General features: G+C 39.3%; 1 protein-coding gene and 1 non-coding gene across 4 annotated transcripts in view; one reads left to right on the top strand and one right to left on the bottom strand.

The window, feature by feature from the left end:
* TRPM7 (transient receptor potential cation channel subfamily M member 7) overlaps positions 1-18511 on the bottom strand; it is a 122656-nt gene that overhangs the window by 74135 nt on the left and 30010 nt on the right. For 2 of the 3 annotated variants that reach the window (XM_053593315.1, XM_053593314.1), the window contains exons 5-11: positions 17705-17918; positions 14329-14453; positions 11477-11648; positions 9420-9594; positions 6841-6964; positions 4615-4687; positions 2172-2272 (exon numbers count right to left, since the gene is read on the bottom strand). In XM_053593315.1, the coding sequence (XP_053449290.1) occupies positions 2172-2272; positions 4615-4687; positions 6841-6964; positions 9420-9594; positions 11477-11648; positions 14329-14453; positions 17705-17918 (984 nt within the window). Of the gene's footprint in view, positions 1-2171; positions 2273-4614; positions 4688-6840; positions 6965-9415; positions 9595-11476; positions 11649-14328; positions 14454-17704; positions 17919-18511 lie in introns of those variants that run through there. The other variant, XM_053593316.1, reaches the window with a different exon arrangement.
* LOC128589299 (U5 spliceosomal RNA) lies at positions 4166-4276 on the top strand. The gene has a single exon (XR_008380895.1). It is a non-coding gene; the product is annotated as a U5 spliceosomal RNA (small nuclear RNA).

Consider the following 18511-nt stretch of genomic DNA (forward strand, 5'->3'; position numbering starts at 1 on the left):
ACAAGCCCATGAGACAAACCACATTCAGGGTCAGATAATTAAGCCTGAGAACTCATCCTAGAAAAAGGGCTGAGGTGATAGATACCCCAGTTACCCTGATTTGATTAATTTACATTGTATGCCTGAATCAAATCACATGTATTCTAAAGACATGCAACTATTTCATATCCAGAATAATTTAACAATAAATGAAAAATGGCTCGGCACCTGTGGCTCAAATGGCTAAGGCACCAGCCACATACACCTGAGCTGGCAGGTTCGAATCCAGCCCAGGCCTGCCAAACAACAATGATGGCTGCAACCAAAAAAAAAAAAAAAAATGCCGGGTGTTGTGGCGGGCGCCTGTAGTCCCAGCTACTTGGGAGGCTGAGGCAGGAGAATCGCTTGAGCCCAGGAGTTGGAGGTGCTGTGAGCTGTGACACCACAGCACTCTACCCAGGGCGACAGCTTGAGGCTGTCTCAAAAAAAAAATAAAATAAATGAAAAATAAAAGAGATATACAGTGAACAGAAAAAGTCCAAAAAGGAGACATTTGGTGAGAAATTAGGCCTGGGGGATTATCTAGAAGAGAATGTTCCAGGCAGGAAGAACAGCAAGTACAAAGGCATAGGAACATGCTTAATATGTTCAAAGAACAGCAAGAAGGCCAACAAAGCCAGATACAACAGAGCAAAGTGAACAGTAGTAGCATATAAGGAAAGAGGAAGTAATGGGGCAGATCATGTAAAACCTTGTAGGCCTTCATAAAGCTCTGGATTGCGTGCTGTTTAGGGAAATGGAACGTGATCCATTTTCTGTATGTAAAATGAGAGGAAGTCTGAGCATAGGGAAATCCAAAAGGATGCTACTGATATAACACAAAGAATAGTGATAGACCTGGATGATAAAATTGAGTATTCTGAAAATAAAAGATTTATAGATGGAACTGAAATAGACTATATGAGAAAAAGAAAAATAACAGATGACACTAACGTTTCTCATCTCAGAAATTGGGAAGAAGTTGATCCTTCCTATTTAGTAGGACAGGCTTAGCAGGTTTAAACACCCTAGAAAATGATAAAATGGGTTCTCTTATACAGAGAGCATGTGTCCCGAGATTTCCTTCAGTACTAGCATTTTTAGAGATCTGTATACCCTATAAAAAAATAAAGTTTTGGTTGAGCATAGAGGCTCATGTGAAGAATCTGGGCAATTTTCTCAACGCCAAGGCAAGGGGATTGCTTGAGGTCAGAAGTTTGAGACCAGCCTGAACAACACAGCTAGACTCCATCTCTACAAAAAAAATAAAAAATAGGCTTGGCACCTGTAGCTCAGTGGTTAGGGTGCTAGCCACATACAGGGGGGCTGGCATGTTCAAATGTGGCCTGGGCCAGCTGAACAAAACAACTACAACCAAAAAATAGCTGGATGTTGTGGTGGGCACCTGTAGTCCCAGCCACTTGGAGGCTGAGGCAAGAGAATTGCTTAAGCCCAAGAGTTTGAGGTTGCTGTGAGCTGTGATGTCACAGTACTCTATTGAGGGCAATATAGTGAGACTCTGTCTCAGGGGGGAAAAAATTAGCCTATCATGGTGGCATTATGCCTGTAATCCAGTTATTCAGGACATTGAGGCACGAGGATTGCTTGAGGCCAGGAGTCTAGGCTACAATGACCTATGATTGTACCACAGATTGAGCAAAAGATCAAGACTCTGCCTCTAAAAAAAGAAAAAACCAACAAACAAACAAAAAAACCCTAGCACTCTGGGAGGCCGAGGTGGGTGGATTGGCTGAGCTCAGGAATTCAAGACCAGCCTAAGCAATAGTGAAACCCATCTCTAAAAATAACGGAGTGCTGGGTAGGAGACTATAATCCCAACTACATGAGCTACTTGGGAGGCTGAGGCAAGAGGATTGCTCAAGCCCAAGAGTTTAAGGTTGCTGTGAGCTATGATGCCATTGCACTCTACCCAGGATGACAAGTGAGACTCTGTTTAAAAAAAAAAAAAAATTAAGGGAAAAAGTTTTTATCAAGAGGTAAAATGGATTTAAGTATTGTGGAATACCTAATGTTTAGCTAAGCTAATTTTGAACTACTGTTACAAAGGCAAATGTCAAGTTGGGTCATATTTCCAGCAAATACTTTGTTATTACTTAGTTTAACTGAATTGCATATGCAGATTATTTACATACCAGCCACTGCTGTCCATAAACAAACACATGATTTTTGGCAATGTCAACTCTATCCCATGCCAATGTAAGGATAAGCTGGTCAAATGCAGATGCATTAGTACCTAATCAAATAAAGAAAATAGATGACAAGTTCAAATAATTTAATTCCATTAAAATGTGAACACTTCTGAAATGTCCCACATCATCTTTTAATTAGTCTACACAGCGGGTGTCAGCTATCATTCAGAAGTAGCCTACCTCACGGAGGTAAGATTAACTTAAGGGGTGAGAACGTGAACTTTCCAACTATAGAAAACAACACAACCTCATGATTACTGCGAACAATTTGAAATGCAGAAAAATAAGAAAACACTCTGTTTCCATCACAAAGACAGTACTGACTGGTAGGAATGTGAAAATATCCTGTCAAATATTTTTCTGTATACACATAAATTCATATATATACTTTTAATTGTTTATTAAAGAATGAGATCATACTATAAGAATCTAGTAGCTTCCTTTATATACCTGAATATCATAAGTTTTCCTTAAAAGTATACACAGATCTGCCTATATACAATAATACCTTTTAAAGGTGAGTTACAATCAACAAACACTCCCAAGTAGTAGACATTAAGTTATTTTGAATTTTTTGCTGAGTATATCTTTGTGCACATGCTTAATTATTTAAAAATGCGACAATTTTCTGGAAGCCAAATTGCTAGGTACAAGGATATACTTTACAAGTTTTGATATACTCCCAAAATATATTTTAATAAGCTAATACCATCCACCAGATATATAAGTATAACCTTTCCTCCATATACTGGGAAGGGACAGGAAAGAGCTTCTTTTGAAAAAATTTATTGGTACTTTATTACTTTAAAGTTGACTATCTTTCCACATTTTCTCTAGCATTTGGATTAATCTAATATCAAATTACATAAATTGACTCATTTTATGAAGTATTTATCTTTTTAATTCATAATAGTTCTTTGTGATCCCTCTACTTTTAATATTTCTGTGCCAGTTTCCTCAGTTATAAAATTAAGATAGTAACTAGAAATTGGCCTCTCAGGGCTATAAGAGATATAAAATGAGATAAACAACGTAAACCACTTAAGCACAACAGCTAGTACACAGAAAATCTATGGTAAATATTACTTGCACATGATGCTCTCTCTCTCTCTTTTTTTTTTTTTTGTAGAGACAGAGTCTCACTTTATCACCCTTGGTAGAGTGCTTATGGCATCACACAGCTCACAGCAACCTCTAACTCCTGGGCTTAGGCGATTCTCCTGCCTCAGCCTCCCAAGTGGCTGGGACTACAGGCGCCTGCCACAACGCCCGGCTATTTTTTTTGTTGCAGTTTTGGCCGGGGCCGGGTTTGAACCCGCCACCCTTGGTATACGGGGTCGGTACCCTACTCACTGAGCCACAGATGCTCTCATCGCCGTCTAATGCTCTCTTTTTAATTTTTTTGTTTTTATATAACCCCATTTATTTTTCTTTTATGGTTTCTGAGTTTCCTATCAATTAAGATCCCTTAATCCCAAGATGATAAATTTGTTACAGTATTTTTAAACACTTGATATATTGGCAATTTATCATGATTTAATACTTGGAAAATTCTTGTAAATAATAAGAGAGTGACCTCTTAATGTGCTCCTGACATATCAATGAGTATTGTGACTTTTAGGTACCCAGATAGGATACACATCTTTTCTAATTTTTTTTTTTGTGGTTTTTGGCCGGGGCTGGGTTTGAACCCGCCACCTCTGGCATATGGGACCGGCACCCTACTCCTTGAGCCACAGGTGCCACCCAATCTAATTTTTGAAAGTATTTTTCACTATAATGTTGTTCTATCAGTTGGATGTTCTTAGTGAGATAACTGAGAGAGATACTTTAATGTGTATGTAGAATGTGTATCAATCCCTTAGTCCTAGAAGATACCACTAGTTTTCCAATTTTCCCTGCAGGATGAAAACAGCATGTTTAAAAATCCTATCTTTATACTCTGGTTTCTTTTCAGATCGCATAAATCTTTTGCCTTTTACTAAAGATTTCTGTGGAGAGGAACAATTCTGAGTCCTAATTTTTTGAGGTCTTGCATTTGCAAGGCTATATAAAAAAAAAAGTACAATAAAAATCCTATCTTTAATTTGTATCAATTAATTCTTCATAACCTTTAAACACTTTTGTTTTATATGCATCTGACACATTCTTAATGGGAGAAATAAACAGATCTGGAGGCATAATCCTTGCTAAAAACTTTTTTTTAAAAGTCAATATTAAAATAAGAGTTAAGCTTATTATCAAAGAAATCCAATATTGTGTCTTTCACAATGAAAAATTAGACAAAAATTCACCTCTCAAGCATTTAGCTAAATAAAAAAGTCCTATCACATACAAATAGGCTGTAACTTAACGATCTTTACAAATAGAAATTTTAAAGGCTTACCTTTTAGCAATGCAGTAAGTATTGCTACATCTATATCTTGATGTTCATCTGATCCAATATGGAAAACAGTGATCTATTTAAAGATGAAATCATTATATTATACCTTTATATTTTTATTCATTTATTTATTTTTTTGAGACAGAGTCTCACTTTGTCACCATTGGTAGAGTGCTATGGCATCATAGCTCACAGCAATCTCAAACTCTTGGGCTTAAGCCATTCTCTTGCCTCAGCCTCCCAAGTAGCTGGGACTACAGGCACCTGCCACAATGCCAGTTTTTTCTGTTTTGTTTTTTTGTTATTGTTGTCATTGTTGTTTAGCAAGCCCGGGCCCAGTTTGAATCCACCAGCCCCAGTGTATGTGGCCAGCGCCCTAACCACTGAGTTATGGGCCCTGAGTCATGGCTTCATATTTTTAAAGCAAAGAGACTATATAATACATACATACACACACACACACACACACACACACACGCACACACTTTTTTTTTTTTTTTTAAAGATGAGGTCTGGCTCTTGTTCAAGCTCGTCTCAAACTCCTAAGCTCAAGCAATCCACCCATCTTGGCCTCCCAATGTGCAAGGATTACAGGTGTGAGCCGCCATGCCAGGCTGAAGGAAAGGATGAGAAAACAAAGTAATTTCAAACAGTATGTGAGAAATATACATATTTTTATACACTATATGTTATGCATTTAAAGAGGGTCAGAAATAACTTTACTTCAACCAAGAAACCAGAAAATTAAAAGACCATTTACCACAAATACTTGGTTTTGCACTATATTCATATTATTGACCTATCTTATGTCCTTTCTAGAGTAAGCAATTAGGGGCTGAGCTATTGATTAAGTAAGTAAATCCTACAGTTCTTCCCACAGACTGGAACATTCACTCAAACAGTATAGCATAAGTATTCTTTTTTTTTCTTTTGTAGAGAGAGAGTCTCACTTCGGTAGAGTGCCGTGGCCTCACACAGCTCACAGCAACCTCCAACTCCTGGGCTTAAGCGATTCTCTTGCCTTAGCCTCCCAAGTAGCTGGGACTACAGGCGCCCGCCACAACGCCCGGCTATTTTTTGGTTGCAGTTTGGCCAGGGCCGGGTTTGAACCCGCCACCCTCGGTATATGGGGCCGGCACCTTACTGACTGAGCCACAGGCGCCACCCTAGTGTAAGTATTCTTAAATGAAAACTGTTTGTTCTGTTAGAAATTCCTTTATTGAAAATGCCTTTACATGACTTGAAACCTAATACTATTTTCGACGTTTTTATTTAATAACATGTTTCATAAAGTAAAATATATAACCCTAAATATATATATATATATAACCCGAATACAAAATTTCTAACTAATTTCATTGCATAATGTATGTACAAAATCTTTCAATGAAGATAGCAAATCAAATCATGTTATCTACTTACGGACCTGCTAAAAAATTTAACCTCTGAAAACTTAAGCCCATGTTTACATGACTGAAACTAAGCAGCTCTAATTTTTAATAGGCTTAAGCATTTACTCGGGGTAAAACTGTTAAAGTCAGATTTTTTCCATGTGTTTTATTAAAGAAGCCATTAAAAACTCCTTACAGGCTGGATGCCTGTAGCTCAATGGTTACGGTACTGGCCACATACACTAAGGCTGCAGGTCTGAACCTGGCCAGGCCTACTGGACAACAATGTCAATTACAACAACAAAAAAAATAGCTGGGTGTTGTAGTGAGCGCCTGTAGTCCCAGCTACCTGGGAGGCTGAGGCAGGAGAATGGCTTATAGCCCAAGAGTGTGAGGTTGCTGCGAGCTGTGAAACCATAGCACTCTACCGAGGGTGACGTAGTGCGACTCTATCTCAAGAAAAAGAAAAAAGAAGGTATTACCCTAATTAGAATGTGTTTTGAAAGAAATAAAAGGACTTATTGTGAGGCCCAGCATAGTAGGTCATAGCTTTAATCTGAGCTTGCACTCTGGGAGGCCAGGGCAGGTAGATCTCTTGAGCTCAGGAGTTTGAGACCAGCTTAAGCAAGTTCTACTAAAAATAGAAAAATTAGCTGAGGTTGATGGCAGACACCTATAGTCTCTGCCACCTGGGAGGCTGAGGCAGGAGGATCATTTGAGCCCAGGAGTTTGAAGTTGCAGTGAGCTATGATGACATCATTGTACTCCAGCCCTAGTGACAAAGTGACTCTGTCCCTCAACTCTCCCACACACAAAAAACCTGTAGATATCTACTTACAAGCTCCTTTTTTTTCATGCACTCCATCAGTGTTTGAAATAAATGAACTGCTTCATTCTGGCCAAAGTTAAATGTTTTTTTGATAGTTGAAATAATATCAGGCTCTACTGCATCAGGAAGATTCCTGGAATAAGAGGAAATATAACTTAATTCACTGATTTCATCTTTCATTACTTATAGAATTAGAGGTATTGTATTGGTAACAGTTGCATATGAATGGGGGAGGAAGGGTCAGGGAGAATTTGTTTATGCATATCCTTGACTCTCCACCATCAATGGTTTGCGACTTAATAGTAAATACTTGACCTTAGGAGAAATTATTTTCCTTCATGAAATGTCAACTGTAAATCTTAAAAGAAAAAGAATGGAATGGAGTGATTTTTCTCTTTGAGCTACTTTATGAATTTTTTTACTAGGTATGTGTTATAATAGTAGAAACTCACATTATATAAGGTATTGTATAAAATGACTTTAAAATGTTATGATATAGTATTTCACCAAGATGTCTTAAACATAATCATTCACGGGCAGCACCTGTGGCTCAGTGAGTAGGGCGCCGGCCCCACATACCGAAGGTGGTGGGTTCAAACCTGGCCCCGGCCAAACTGCAACAAAAAAATAGCCGGGCGTTGTGGCGGGTGCCTGTAGTCTCAGCTACTCGGGAGGCTGAGGCAAGAGAATCGCGTAAGCCCAAGAGCTGGAGGTTGCTGTGAGCCATGTGATGCCACAGCACTCTACTGAGGGCAGTAAAGTGAGACTCTGTCTCTACAAAAAAAAAAAAAAAGACAAAAAAACAATCATTCACATTTTAATTTCTTTTTTGAATAGGTAATACATTCACATGGCTCAAAAATACAGTAGAAAAGAAAATATAAAAACATGCAATTTAGCACTCTAGGAGGCTGAGATGGGAGGATCACTTGAGGCCAGAAGTTTGATACAGCCTAAATAAGACGGAGACCCTGTTTCTATTTTTTTTTTTTTTTTGTAGAGACAGAGTTTCATTCTGTCACCCTTGGTAGAGTGCCATGGCGTCACAACTCACAGCAACCTCCAACTCCTCAGCTTAGGCAATTCTCTTGCCTCAGCCTCCCGAGTAACTGTGACCACAGGCACCCGCCACATTGCCCGGCTATTTTTTGTTGCAGTTTGGCTGGGGCCAGGTTCAAACCCACCACGCTCAGTTTATGGGGCTGGTACCCTACTCATTAAGCCACAGGCGTCCCCTGGGGAGATCCTGTTTCTACTAAAATTAAGAAAAAATTAGCCAGCTGTGGTGGTATGTGCCTGTAGCCCCAACTATGTGTACTCAGGAAGCCAACGCAGGAGAACTGCTTGAGCTCTGATGACAAAGTCTCAAAAAAAGGGGGTTGGCGGAGAGACAGAGAAAATTCATAGTAGGTCTCCTCCTCACTGTCTTTCATCTGCCTATTTCCATTTCAATTGTTTTCAGGAATCATTAACATGTATGACTTTCCAAAATCTCTTTGTGTATACATAAATAATTACCACTTTCCTTTTATTCTACATAAAAAGTGGCACAAAATACATGCTGCTTGGGGCGGCACCTGTGGCTCAGTGAGTAGGGCGCCGGCTCCATATACTGAGGGTGGCGGGTTCAAACCCAGCCCCGGCCAAACTGCAACAAAAAAATAGCCGGGCATTGTGGCGGGTGCCTGTAGTCCCAGCTACTCGGGAGGCTGAGGCAGGAGAATCACCTAAGCCCAGGAGTTGGAGGTTGCTGTGAGCTGTGTGACGCCACAGCACTCTACTGAGGGCAATAAAGTGAAACTCTGTCTCTACAAGAAAAAAAAAGAAAGAAAAATACATGCTGCTCGACATGTTCCTTTTCCCAAGTACCTATTTTGATAATGTTCCCAAATCTAGCACACCATCCTTACCCAGCCATAAATTATTTCTGTGTGTAGACATAATACTATAACTTATTTATCTAGTCTCTTTCTGATATTCTACTTTGTTCCTATTTTTTTTACAAACAACCCTGCGATGCCTAGCTGTATATATATATTCTGATCCTTAGAGATAGAACTACTTGGTCAAAAGGTTAAGTACCTTTATACATTTAATAGATTTTGAGAAACTGTTTTCCATGAAGATGGCTATCTTTTAATTCATTTGAATAACATATGCAACAGGTTGTTTCCTCAAATTCTTTTTTTTTTTTTTATTGAGGCAGAGTCTCATTTTGTTACCCTGTGTAGCGTGCCACAGCATCACAGCTCACAGACCTCCAACTCTTTGGCTCAAGCAATTCTCTTGCCTCAGCCTCCCTAGTAGCTGGGACTACAGGCGCCCACCACAACGTCCAGCTATTTTGTTGTTGTTGTTGTTTAGCAGGCCCGGGCTGGGTTCAAACCCATCAGTCCTGGTGCATGTGGTTGGCGCCCTCACCACTGAGCTACGGGCACCCAGCTTGTTTCCTCAAATTCTAACAAAGTATTGATTAAACTTGAAATTTTCATTTCATAAAACACAGAAAAGATTTCAACACTGTATTCTAAAAGCACAAGCCTTTTTAATAAAATTATTAAAAGTTTGTTATACTCATACACACTTACCCTCCCTCTTCTGTTTGCTTATGAATATACGCCAGTAGATCCGCAGCTCTGCCTGTTCCTTCACACACCACTACTGGAACAGGGGGACTTTCCTGCAGGTATTCTAGAACCGAGAGGATAACGTTTGGCCCACCCTCAAATATAAGTGCTACCACAGGGACTCCTTGGCCAATTCCTAAAAAAAAGCAAAAGTTTAACTTAAAAATTATGTATTTTATTTTTTTATTAAATTTCTTTCTCTTCTATCATCCCCTCCCCCCACCTTTTCCCCACCTGGTTTTTAGTGTGCATAAAAATATTATTTCGATCTCAGGCAAATTTCCTCTAGAAAAAAAAATTAGGCACAAATTAGTAATTTAATTTCATTTTTAACCAACAATTAAAAACTCAAAACAATTTTTGAAGATGGTATTGACATCAATTAAGCATCCAACATGATACCAGTGTCACATGAATAAATGATGACTATATGGGCAGCACCTGTGGCTCAGTGGGTAGGGGGCCAACCCCATATACCAAGGGCGGCGGGTTCAAACCCAGCCCCAGCAAAACTGCAACAGAAAAATAGCCGGGTGTTCTGGCAGGCACCTGTAGTCCCAGCTGCTCAGGAGGCTGAGGCAAAAGAATCGCCTAAGCCCAAGAGCTGGAGGTTGCTGTGAGCTGTGACACCATGGCACTCTACCAAGGGCAACAAAGTGAGACTCTGTCTCCAAAAAATAAATAAATAAATAATGAATATATTACTTTGTCAATAATTTGAAGGCTGTTCTAAATGATAAAATTAGAAAATCCAATATACAATTTAACACATAGGGGTTTCATATATTCACTGAAAAGTAAAAATTATGTTCTATTTAACTAATTGAGCTCTTGACAAGACATTTAACACCAATATTGCATTAAGTTAAACTTCTAACATATTTGCTTTTATTCATTTTTTTAAAATACATACTTGATTTCAAATGAGTTAAGACATTAATATAAAAACTAATGACAGAGTCAGTATTCTATACAAGAGTGAGAAAAAAAAACTCAGTGAAGAATGCCAAGTTTTATTTCCATATTAACCTGTAATGCAGTAAGAAAATACAAAATACTGGTTAACTACAGGACTGCAAACCATTACTAAGTTTCAGCAAAAATTCTGACTCCACCATAGTCAGAATATACGGTTCTGTAATTTTGAATTTATATTCCACTTTTTCACAAAGCTCACCTTCTTGGTGTCCTAGGGTTACAAACTTTTTACTTAAAATAAAAATGTAAATGTTGAACCTGAAAGTTCAGTCGTGGTTGAAAAAGAATATTTGTCTCAAGAATATCAATTTTTAAGACATATTTGGCAAACAGAGATACCTACTCATTTTATAAACTTTAAGCAAATTGCTAATTTTGACTTTATACTTTAGGAGGTTTTGTTTTTCCTTTTTACTTTATGATATTGACTCTCACAGCCATGTACTGGAATATATTACACCTTAACAATCTTTGTAAATTACTCCAGCTGCAGTGGCATTACAATAGTAACAACAGAACTAGTGACTCTTATTGGCATTGACCTTGATACCTGAGTATCTTATCTGATCTGAAACTTCTGTTCCTAGGTCTTATTACTTTGTCACAGATCAGCCATTCTTGGCTGTTCCATATACTATTTTACTACGTGAGAAAAAGAGCACTTTAGACCAAGTGCAGTGGCTCATGCCTGTATTTTCAGCACTTTGGGAGGCCAAGTATGGAGTATCACTTGGAGCCAGGAGTTCAAAACCTTCCTGAGTAATGTAATAAGACCCTATCCCTAAAAAAAAATTATAAAATTAGTCAGGGGTAGTGGCACATGCCTGTAGTCCCAGCTACTCAGGAGGCTAAGGCAGGAGGACAGCTTAAGCCTTAAAGTTCAAGGTTGCCATGAGCTATGACAACAAAAAGAGACTTCATGTCAAAAAAAGAAGAATGCAAGAAAGTACTACAAACACATTCTACCTTTCTAGAATGTTAGTAGATTTTAATATAGCCCCAAATAATTTCAACAATAACCAATTTGTGAATTCTCTTACTGGCATGAATTCTTTGTTGATTAATACTTTTTTCAAGTTCTCTTCTCAGTCTGACTTCTGCCCCATACTTTCCAACAGTGCCATCATCCACCAATATGAAATGGGAATGGAGATTATTTAGAACGTTCAGTTTGCTCAGGGGATTCAATAAGGTTTGATAAGGAGCAACCACCTAAACATCAGCAAACATAACAGTTAGTAGGCAGAAACAAATATAACATAATGCAAAATAAATTCTGAAACAACCTGTAAAGAGAAGTAAAATTTTATTTTACATATATAGCCCTTAGTTGACCACCTCCCTACACTGACAACCACCCTAAGTTGACCTAATTTTCATAGACAACACAGGGATCATATGCACATTATCAGTACAGTAGGCCTAGTTCCTCATGTTAACTACCACCATATGTTGACGAGTTTGCTACAGGCCCTTGGGTGATCAACTTACAGGGGTTCTACTACATGAATAAATAGAATATGGCAAAGAATATATCGAAAAAGCACAAGCTTACAAGCACCTGAAGATTTATCAACAATGGGTTGAACCACACAACTATCTCTTGACCCTTACTACAGAATTATATATATTTTTCTTTTCTTTCTTTCTTTTTTTATTTACCCAGGACAAGAGAATCTCACTCTGTTGTCCTCGGTAGAGTGCTATGACATCATAACTCAGAGCAACCTCAAACCCCATGGGCTTCATTGAGCAATCCTCTTGCCTCAGCCTCCCGAGAAGCTGGGACTATAGGCACCCACCACACTGCCCAGCTGTTTTTAGTAGAGCCAGGGTCTTGCTCTTCCTCAGGCTGGTCTGGAACTCCTGAGCTCAAGCAATCCACCCACTTCGGCCTCCCAGAGGATTATAAGCACGAGCCACCGGGCCTGGCTCAGAATTACATATTTCATCATCATATGCAAAGGGAAAAGCAGTAAGTAAACAAATAGTAAAAAAGAAATTATCAGGTTAACTGAATAAACTACAACATCCAAAGGATACTAAAAAACACAATAAAATGTCATGTACCTATTTTTCTACCTACGAATACAATTTTTAAAATCGACACTAGAAATTTAGTGATACTTCAAAGTCATTGCTAAAATTTATTATTTTAAAAGGTCTTGATAAATATCTATAGCCAATTCACATATATTAACATATTCAAATAAAATACTAGCATTTTGGGCGGCGCCTGTGGCTCAGTGAGTAGGGCGCCGGCCCCATATGCCGAGGGTGGTGGGTTCAAACCCAGCCCCGGCCAAAAGGCAACAAAAAATAGCCGGGCGTTGTGGCGGGCGCCTGTAGTCCCAGCTGCTCGGGAGGCTGGGGCAAGAGAATCGCTTAAGCCCAGGAGTTGGAGGTTGCTGCGAGCCGTGTGACGCCACGGCACTCTACCCAAGGGTGGTACAGTGAGACTCTGTCTCTACAAAAAAAAAAAAAAAAAAAAGAATACAAGCATTTTAGTCTTATACTTAGTGACAATAAAATTCTCAATGTCACGTAGTTATTAAAAATTTAATTAGTGACTAGCATATATGGAAAATGTGAGAAAATTTAATACATAAAAAAGGCCAGGGCAGCACCTATGGCCTAGTGGGTAGGGCGCCAGCCCCGTATACCAAGGGTGGCGGGTTCAAACCCCGCCCCGGCCCAATTGCAACAAAAAAAATAGTTGGGCATTGTGGCGGGTGCCTGTAGTCCCAGCTACTTGGGAGGCTGAGGCCTAAGGCCAAGAGTTGGGAGGTTGCTATGAGCTGTGACACCAAGGCATAAAGTGAGACTCTGTCTCTAAAAAAAAAAAAAAAAAAGCCCGGTACACTGGCTCCCTCCTGTAATCCTAGGAACTCTGGGAGACAGAGGAAAAAGGATCACTTGAGGTCAGGAGTTCAAGACCAGTCTAAGCAAGAACAAGACCCCTATCTCTACTAAAAATAGAAAAACTATGGCTCGGCACCTGTAGCTCAGTGAGTAGGACACGGGCCACATACACGGAAGGTGGCGGGTTCGAACCCTGGCCTGGGCCTGCCAAACAACGACAACTGCAACCCAAAAACAGCTGGGCACTGTGGCGGGCACCTATAGTCCCAGCTACTCTGGAGGCTGAGGCAAGAGAATCACCCAAGCCCAAGAGTTTGAAGTTGCTGTGAGCTGTGATATCACTACACTCTACTGAGGGCAACATAGTGAGACTCTGTCTCAAAAAAAAAAAAAAAAAATGACTGGGCACCTATGGCTCAAGCAGCTAAGGCACTAGCCACATACACCTGAGCTGGTGGGTTCGAATCCAGCCTGGGCCCACCAAACAACGACAGCTGTAACGGGCATTGTGGCAGGCGCCTGTAGTCCCAGCTACTTGGGAGGTGGAGGCAGGAGAATCGCTTGAGCCCAGGAATTGGAGGTTGCTGTGAGCTGTGATACCATAGCACTCTACCTACAGTGACAGTTTGAGCTCTGTCTCAAGAAAAAAAAAAAAAAAAAAAATTAAAATAGAAAAACTAGCTGCGTGCGGGCATGGGGTTTCTCATCTACAGTTCAAGCTATCTGAGAGGCTCAGGCAAGAGGATAACTTGAGCCCAGGAGTATGAGTCTGCAGTGAGCTATGATGACATGCCACTGTACTCTACACACTGTCTCAAAAAAAACCAAAAAAGCACCAACATATGAGAGCAAATATTTATGAATTATTTACATTTATGCATGTTCAAAAGGATCAAAAGATAGCCTTAAGAAAATATCTCAAAAAATTAATTTGTGTGATCACAAATACTTCAGTTGACCTGCTCTATTCTTGCTATGATTTTGTTCATACTCAAGTTCAAATATAAGAAACTTTAAAAATCATTCTTACATCTCTCCCAACAAGATCATTTCTGTTTTCAATCACTCCCCATGGAGCTATTCCAATAGTGCAAATCTTTCGAGAAGATCTGGAAGCATATTCTTTGAGGGCATCGCCAACATGTTTTGCCACACCTATTTATACAAAAGTTTGTTTTATTCTAAAAGTCTTTATTGTGTTCAGAATACAGTATTTAATCTGTAACATTTTAGCATGTGATATAGTTTTTTACATAAACAAGATATAAGGCAACAAGTTTCAAAGCCAAACTTAAAAAAACACACGAGGACAAAAAGGAATAAAAAGCAAACCATACCCCATGATATCAAATCACTACAGCTGTCAGAAACTTATATAAAATTAACTTTTCCCATGTTGTTAGTCCTAGTTCTTTCTTGGACTTCTCCTACAAGTAACTATAGTTTTTTGTTATTGCTCTACATATCATCTAGAAAAAATTAAGATTATGGCTCAGTGAGGCCCAGCACCGTGGTTAACACTTATAGTGTCAGCTATTCAGGAGGCTGGGATAGGAGAAATCACTTGAACCCAGAAGTCTGAGGTCACTGTGAGCTAGGCTAATGCCATGGCACTCTGGCCTGGACAACAGAGTGATAATTTGTCTTAAAAAAAAAAAAAAAAGTATATGGCTCAGTGGAACATGACCATAAACCATACAATCACACACACACACACAACTACTACAAAGGACTATGTGAATCAAAAATGAAAGTGAAGCCAGGCGCAGTGGCTCAAGCCTCTAATCCTGGCACTCTGGGAGGCTGAGGTGCGTGGATTGCCTGAACTCAGGAGTTTCAGACCAGCCTAAGCAAGAGAGAGACACCATCTCTAAAAACAGCCAGGTGCCTATAATCCCAGCTACTTGGGAAGGTGAGGCAAGAGAATCACTTGATCCCAAGAGTTTGAGGTTGCTGTGAGCTATGACGCCACAGCACTGTACCCAGGGCAATGAAGTCAGACTCTTGTCTCAAGAAAAAAAAAGAAAGAAGAAAAAGCAGAGAAGTCCATTCCAAAGAACATTTAACTCCTCATTATCACTTCTTATGGGCTGAATTCTGGGTCTTGCTCATGGCCCGGGCACTCCACCAAGTGTAACAAAAGTCTCAAAAAAAAATAAAATAAAAGAATTTTGTCCCCCAGAACTCATATGCTGAAATCTAACTCCCCCATACCCTAAAATATGACAATAGTTTCAGGAAGGATTTTTAAATGAGGTTAAAAATTAGAACACAGCAAGGTAGGTCAGGGATACCTCCACAGAGAGGGAGGCAATGAGAACACAAAGTAAGAAGGTGCTGTCTTCTTTTTGGCAGATCAGAAAGATCAGACTCTCAAAAAAGCAAACCTGCTGACACCTACATCTCATCTTAGACTTTTAGCCTCCATAACCATGAGAAAATAAATTTCTGCGGGCCGGGAACGGTGACTTGCCCGTGATCCTAGCACTCTGGGAGGCTGAGCTCACAGGATTGCGACCAGCCTGAGAAAGAACAAGACCTGGTCTCTAAAAATAGCAGGGTGTTGTGGCGGGCACCTGGGTCCCAGCTACTTGGGAGGCTGAGGCAAGACAATCACTTGAGCCCCATGAGTTTGAGGTTGCTGTGAGCTATGATGCCACAGCGCTATACCAAGTGTGACAAAAGCCTCAAAACGAAACAAATTTCTGTCGTTTAAACCCCTCCCCTACCCCAGCCAGTCCATGGTATTTTGTTAAGACAGCCCTGGCAAACTGATAAACCACTCAATTTGATTTTTATAATGTATCACACCTCATCCCTCACTTGGCTTATGGAAACAGCATCTTCATTGGTCTTTCAACCGCAGCCTTGCCTACTTACACTCCATTTTCAAAACACCACCCATGTGATCTTTGCTGTTTCAAACCTCTACTTTACAATCTTCCTTTCTCGTTTAGAGTAAAAGCCAAAGACTTATAACAGTCCACAAAGCCTTATATAATGCCTGATGTCCCTGCTAGTCATCATGATTCCCCACCACTGCACACCAGTAACTGTTGACCCGTCACCTGGCACTCGCTGCTTGCTCCACTCAAGCTATACTGACAATTCTTACTAGTCTCCCAATATACTAGCTGTTTCCTCTCCTTTGTATACTCAGCTTCATGTTTTTCTTGTATCTTGCTTCCTCTCACTTCATCTCTCCTCAAATTTCACCTTTATCAGCTCTCCGTGACCATATGCAAAATAGCAGCCTCTCCACCATCTCTCACTATCCCTCCCCTTTTTATTTCATGTCTGCATAACACTGGTCATTAACATATTATATATTACTAAGTTATCAGTTTATTGCCTGCATCCCCCCCCTAGAATATAAGCTCCATTAATTATCTTGTTGATCTCCTATAAATTATGAGTAATAATTTATATTTTTATTTTTTATAAGTAATATATTATTCTCAGTAGCCCCCCAAAAATGTGACATACCATGAGGTTCAAGAAATATAATAGTTGTTGATAATAAAATAGATGCTTCCAATCTGAGTTAAGTAAATGTTTTATTATAGACATTAAAATTAATTTTCCCTCCTTATATTTAACCTGTATGTGATAAAAAAAAACTTAGAATAAAAGGAAATAGTAAGTAAAAATTTACTATTACTAATTAATCTACTGCTGAGGCAATGGATTGCTATTCTCATACTGATTTGCCAATCATCAGAAAGTAATAGGAATAATACTTTGCTCTATAGTAGTCAGCAAACTCTTTTGCAAAAGGGGAACCAGTGAGTATTTCAAGCTTTAAAGGCATACAATCCTATCACAACTTCTCATCTCTGCTACTGTAGCACAACACCCATGAATAAAATACATGAACAAATGAGTATGGCTATGTTCCGATAAACCTTATTCACAAAACAAGGACCAGGCTACATATGGTGCATGGGCCATAGTTTGCCAAAACATGCTCTAACATGTATTTTCTTTCCTTCTTTTTTTTCTTTTTTAAGAGACAGAGTCTCACTTTCTCACCCTCGGTAGAATGCCATGGCATCACAGCTCACAGTAACCTCCAGCTCTTGGGCTTAGGCAATTCTCTTGCCTCAGCTTCCTGAGTAGCTGAGACTACAGGCACCTGCCACAACACCCAGCTATTTTTTGATGCAAGTTTGGCTGGGGCCAGGTTCAAACCCGCCACCCTTGGTATATGGGGCTGGCGCCCTACTCACTGAGCCATATGCACCGCCCATAACACGTATTTTCTTAAAAGCCTATAGGTTCAGTTATTATTTAACAGAGGAGTTGAATACATCTATATTCACTGTTGAATATTATTCAAATATCTAACTGATACCATGAAAAATTAACAAACACGCTAAATAAAATTGGTATAATCATCACATTACCTGTGTTCACTCCTCCAGTTAAAATCCAGGCTCCGGTTGTAACTGCAGCTTTAATAAGACCCTTTCCAAGCAACTGCTTAATTCGTGGGTGAAGCTCAAATTTCTGCATGCCCCCGTGTACAGAGATAACAAGTTTGGGTAATTCCATTTGCCATTCCTTAAGCAGAAGTTGCAGAATGACTTCAGGTTTGGTGTCATAGGATAGTCTCACATACTAAAGAAGATTTTAAAAGAACAAAATAATTGAATATGTTCACAGGTTTCATAAAACACTGTATGACTTTAGAAAACTTAAAAAACAAAATTTCATGGGCTACTTTCAATACATTTACACTCAAGGAACAAACAATAGCAAATGACTTTAAATTGAAAAATTTATTCTGTGAGATCTACAAAAGTAATGGAACTGTAACTCTTAAATATTTAAGACACAAGTGTTATTCTGTTTATACTCAATTACCATTAATCCAATTTACCACATGGATAAAAATAAATAAAATCCACACTATTTATTGCCTTGTTTAACTATGAGTACCCAGGGAGTGAGAAGCAGTAACATTGGCTAAGATGCTGGGGAAAGAAAAAAGAACTGTGTGGGTTGGAGGAATGGAAGCTTCCAAGACTTGTTACTAAGAGAGGCGTCTACTAAATTACCTGCTTAGAAGTTTTGTCAACATTCTAGCAACTAGAACCAAACCAAACATCGTTATGTCCTCACTAATAAGTGGGAGCTAAACAATGAGTACATACAGGCACAAGAAGATATATACACTGGAAACCAGGAAAAGGGAAGGCTAAGAGAGTGGA

Source organism: Nycticebus coucang, chromosome 6 (assembly GCF_027406575.1).
Source record: "Nycticebus coucang isolate mNycCou1 chromosome 6, mNycCou1.pri, whole genome shotgun sequence".
Classification (NCBI taxonomy): domain Eukaryota; kingdom Metazoa; phylum Chordata; class Mammalia; order Primates; family Lorisidae; genus Nycticebus; species Nycticebus coucang.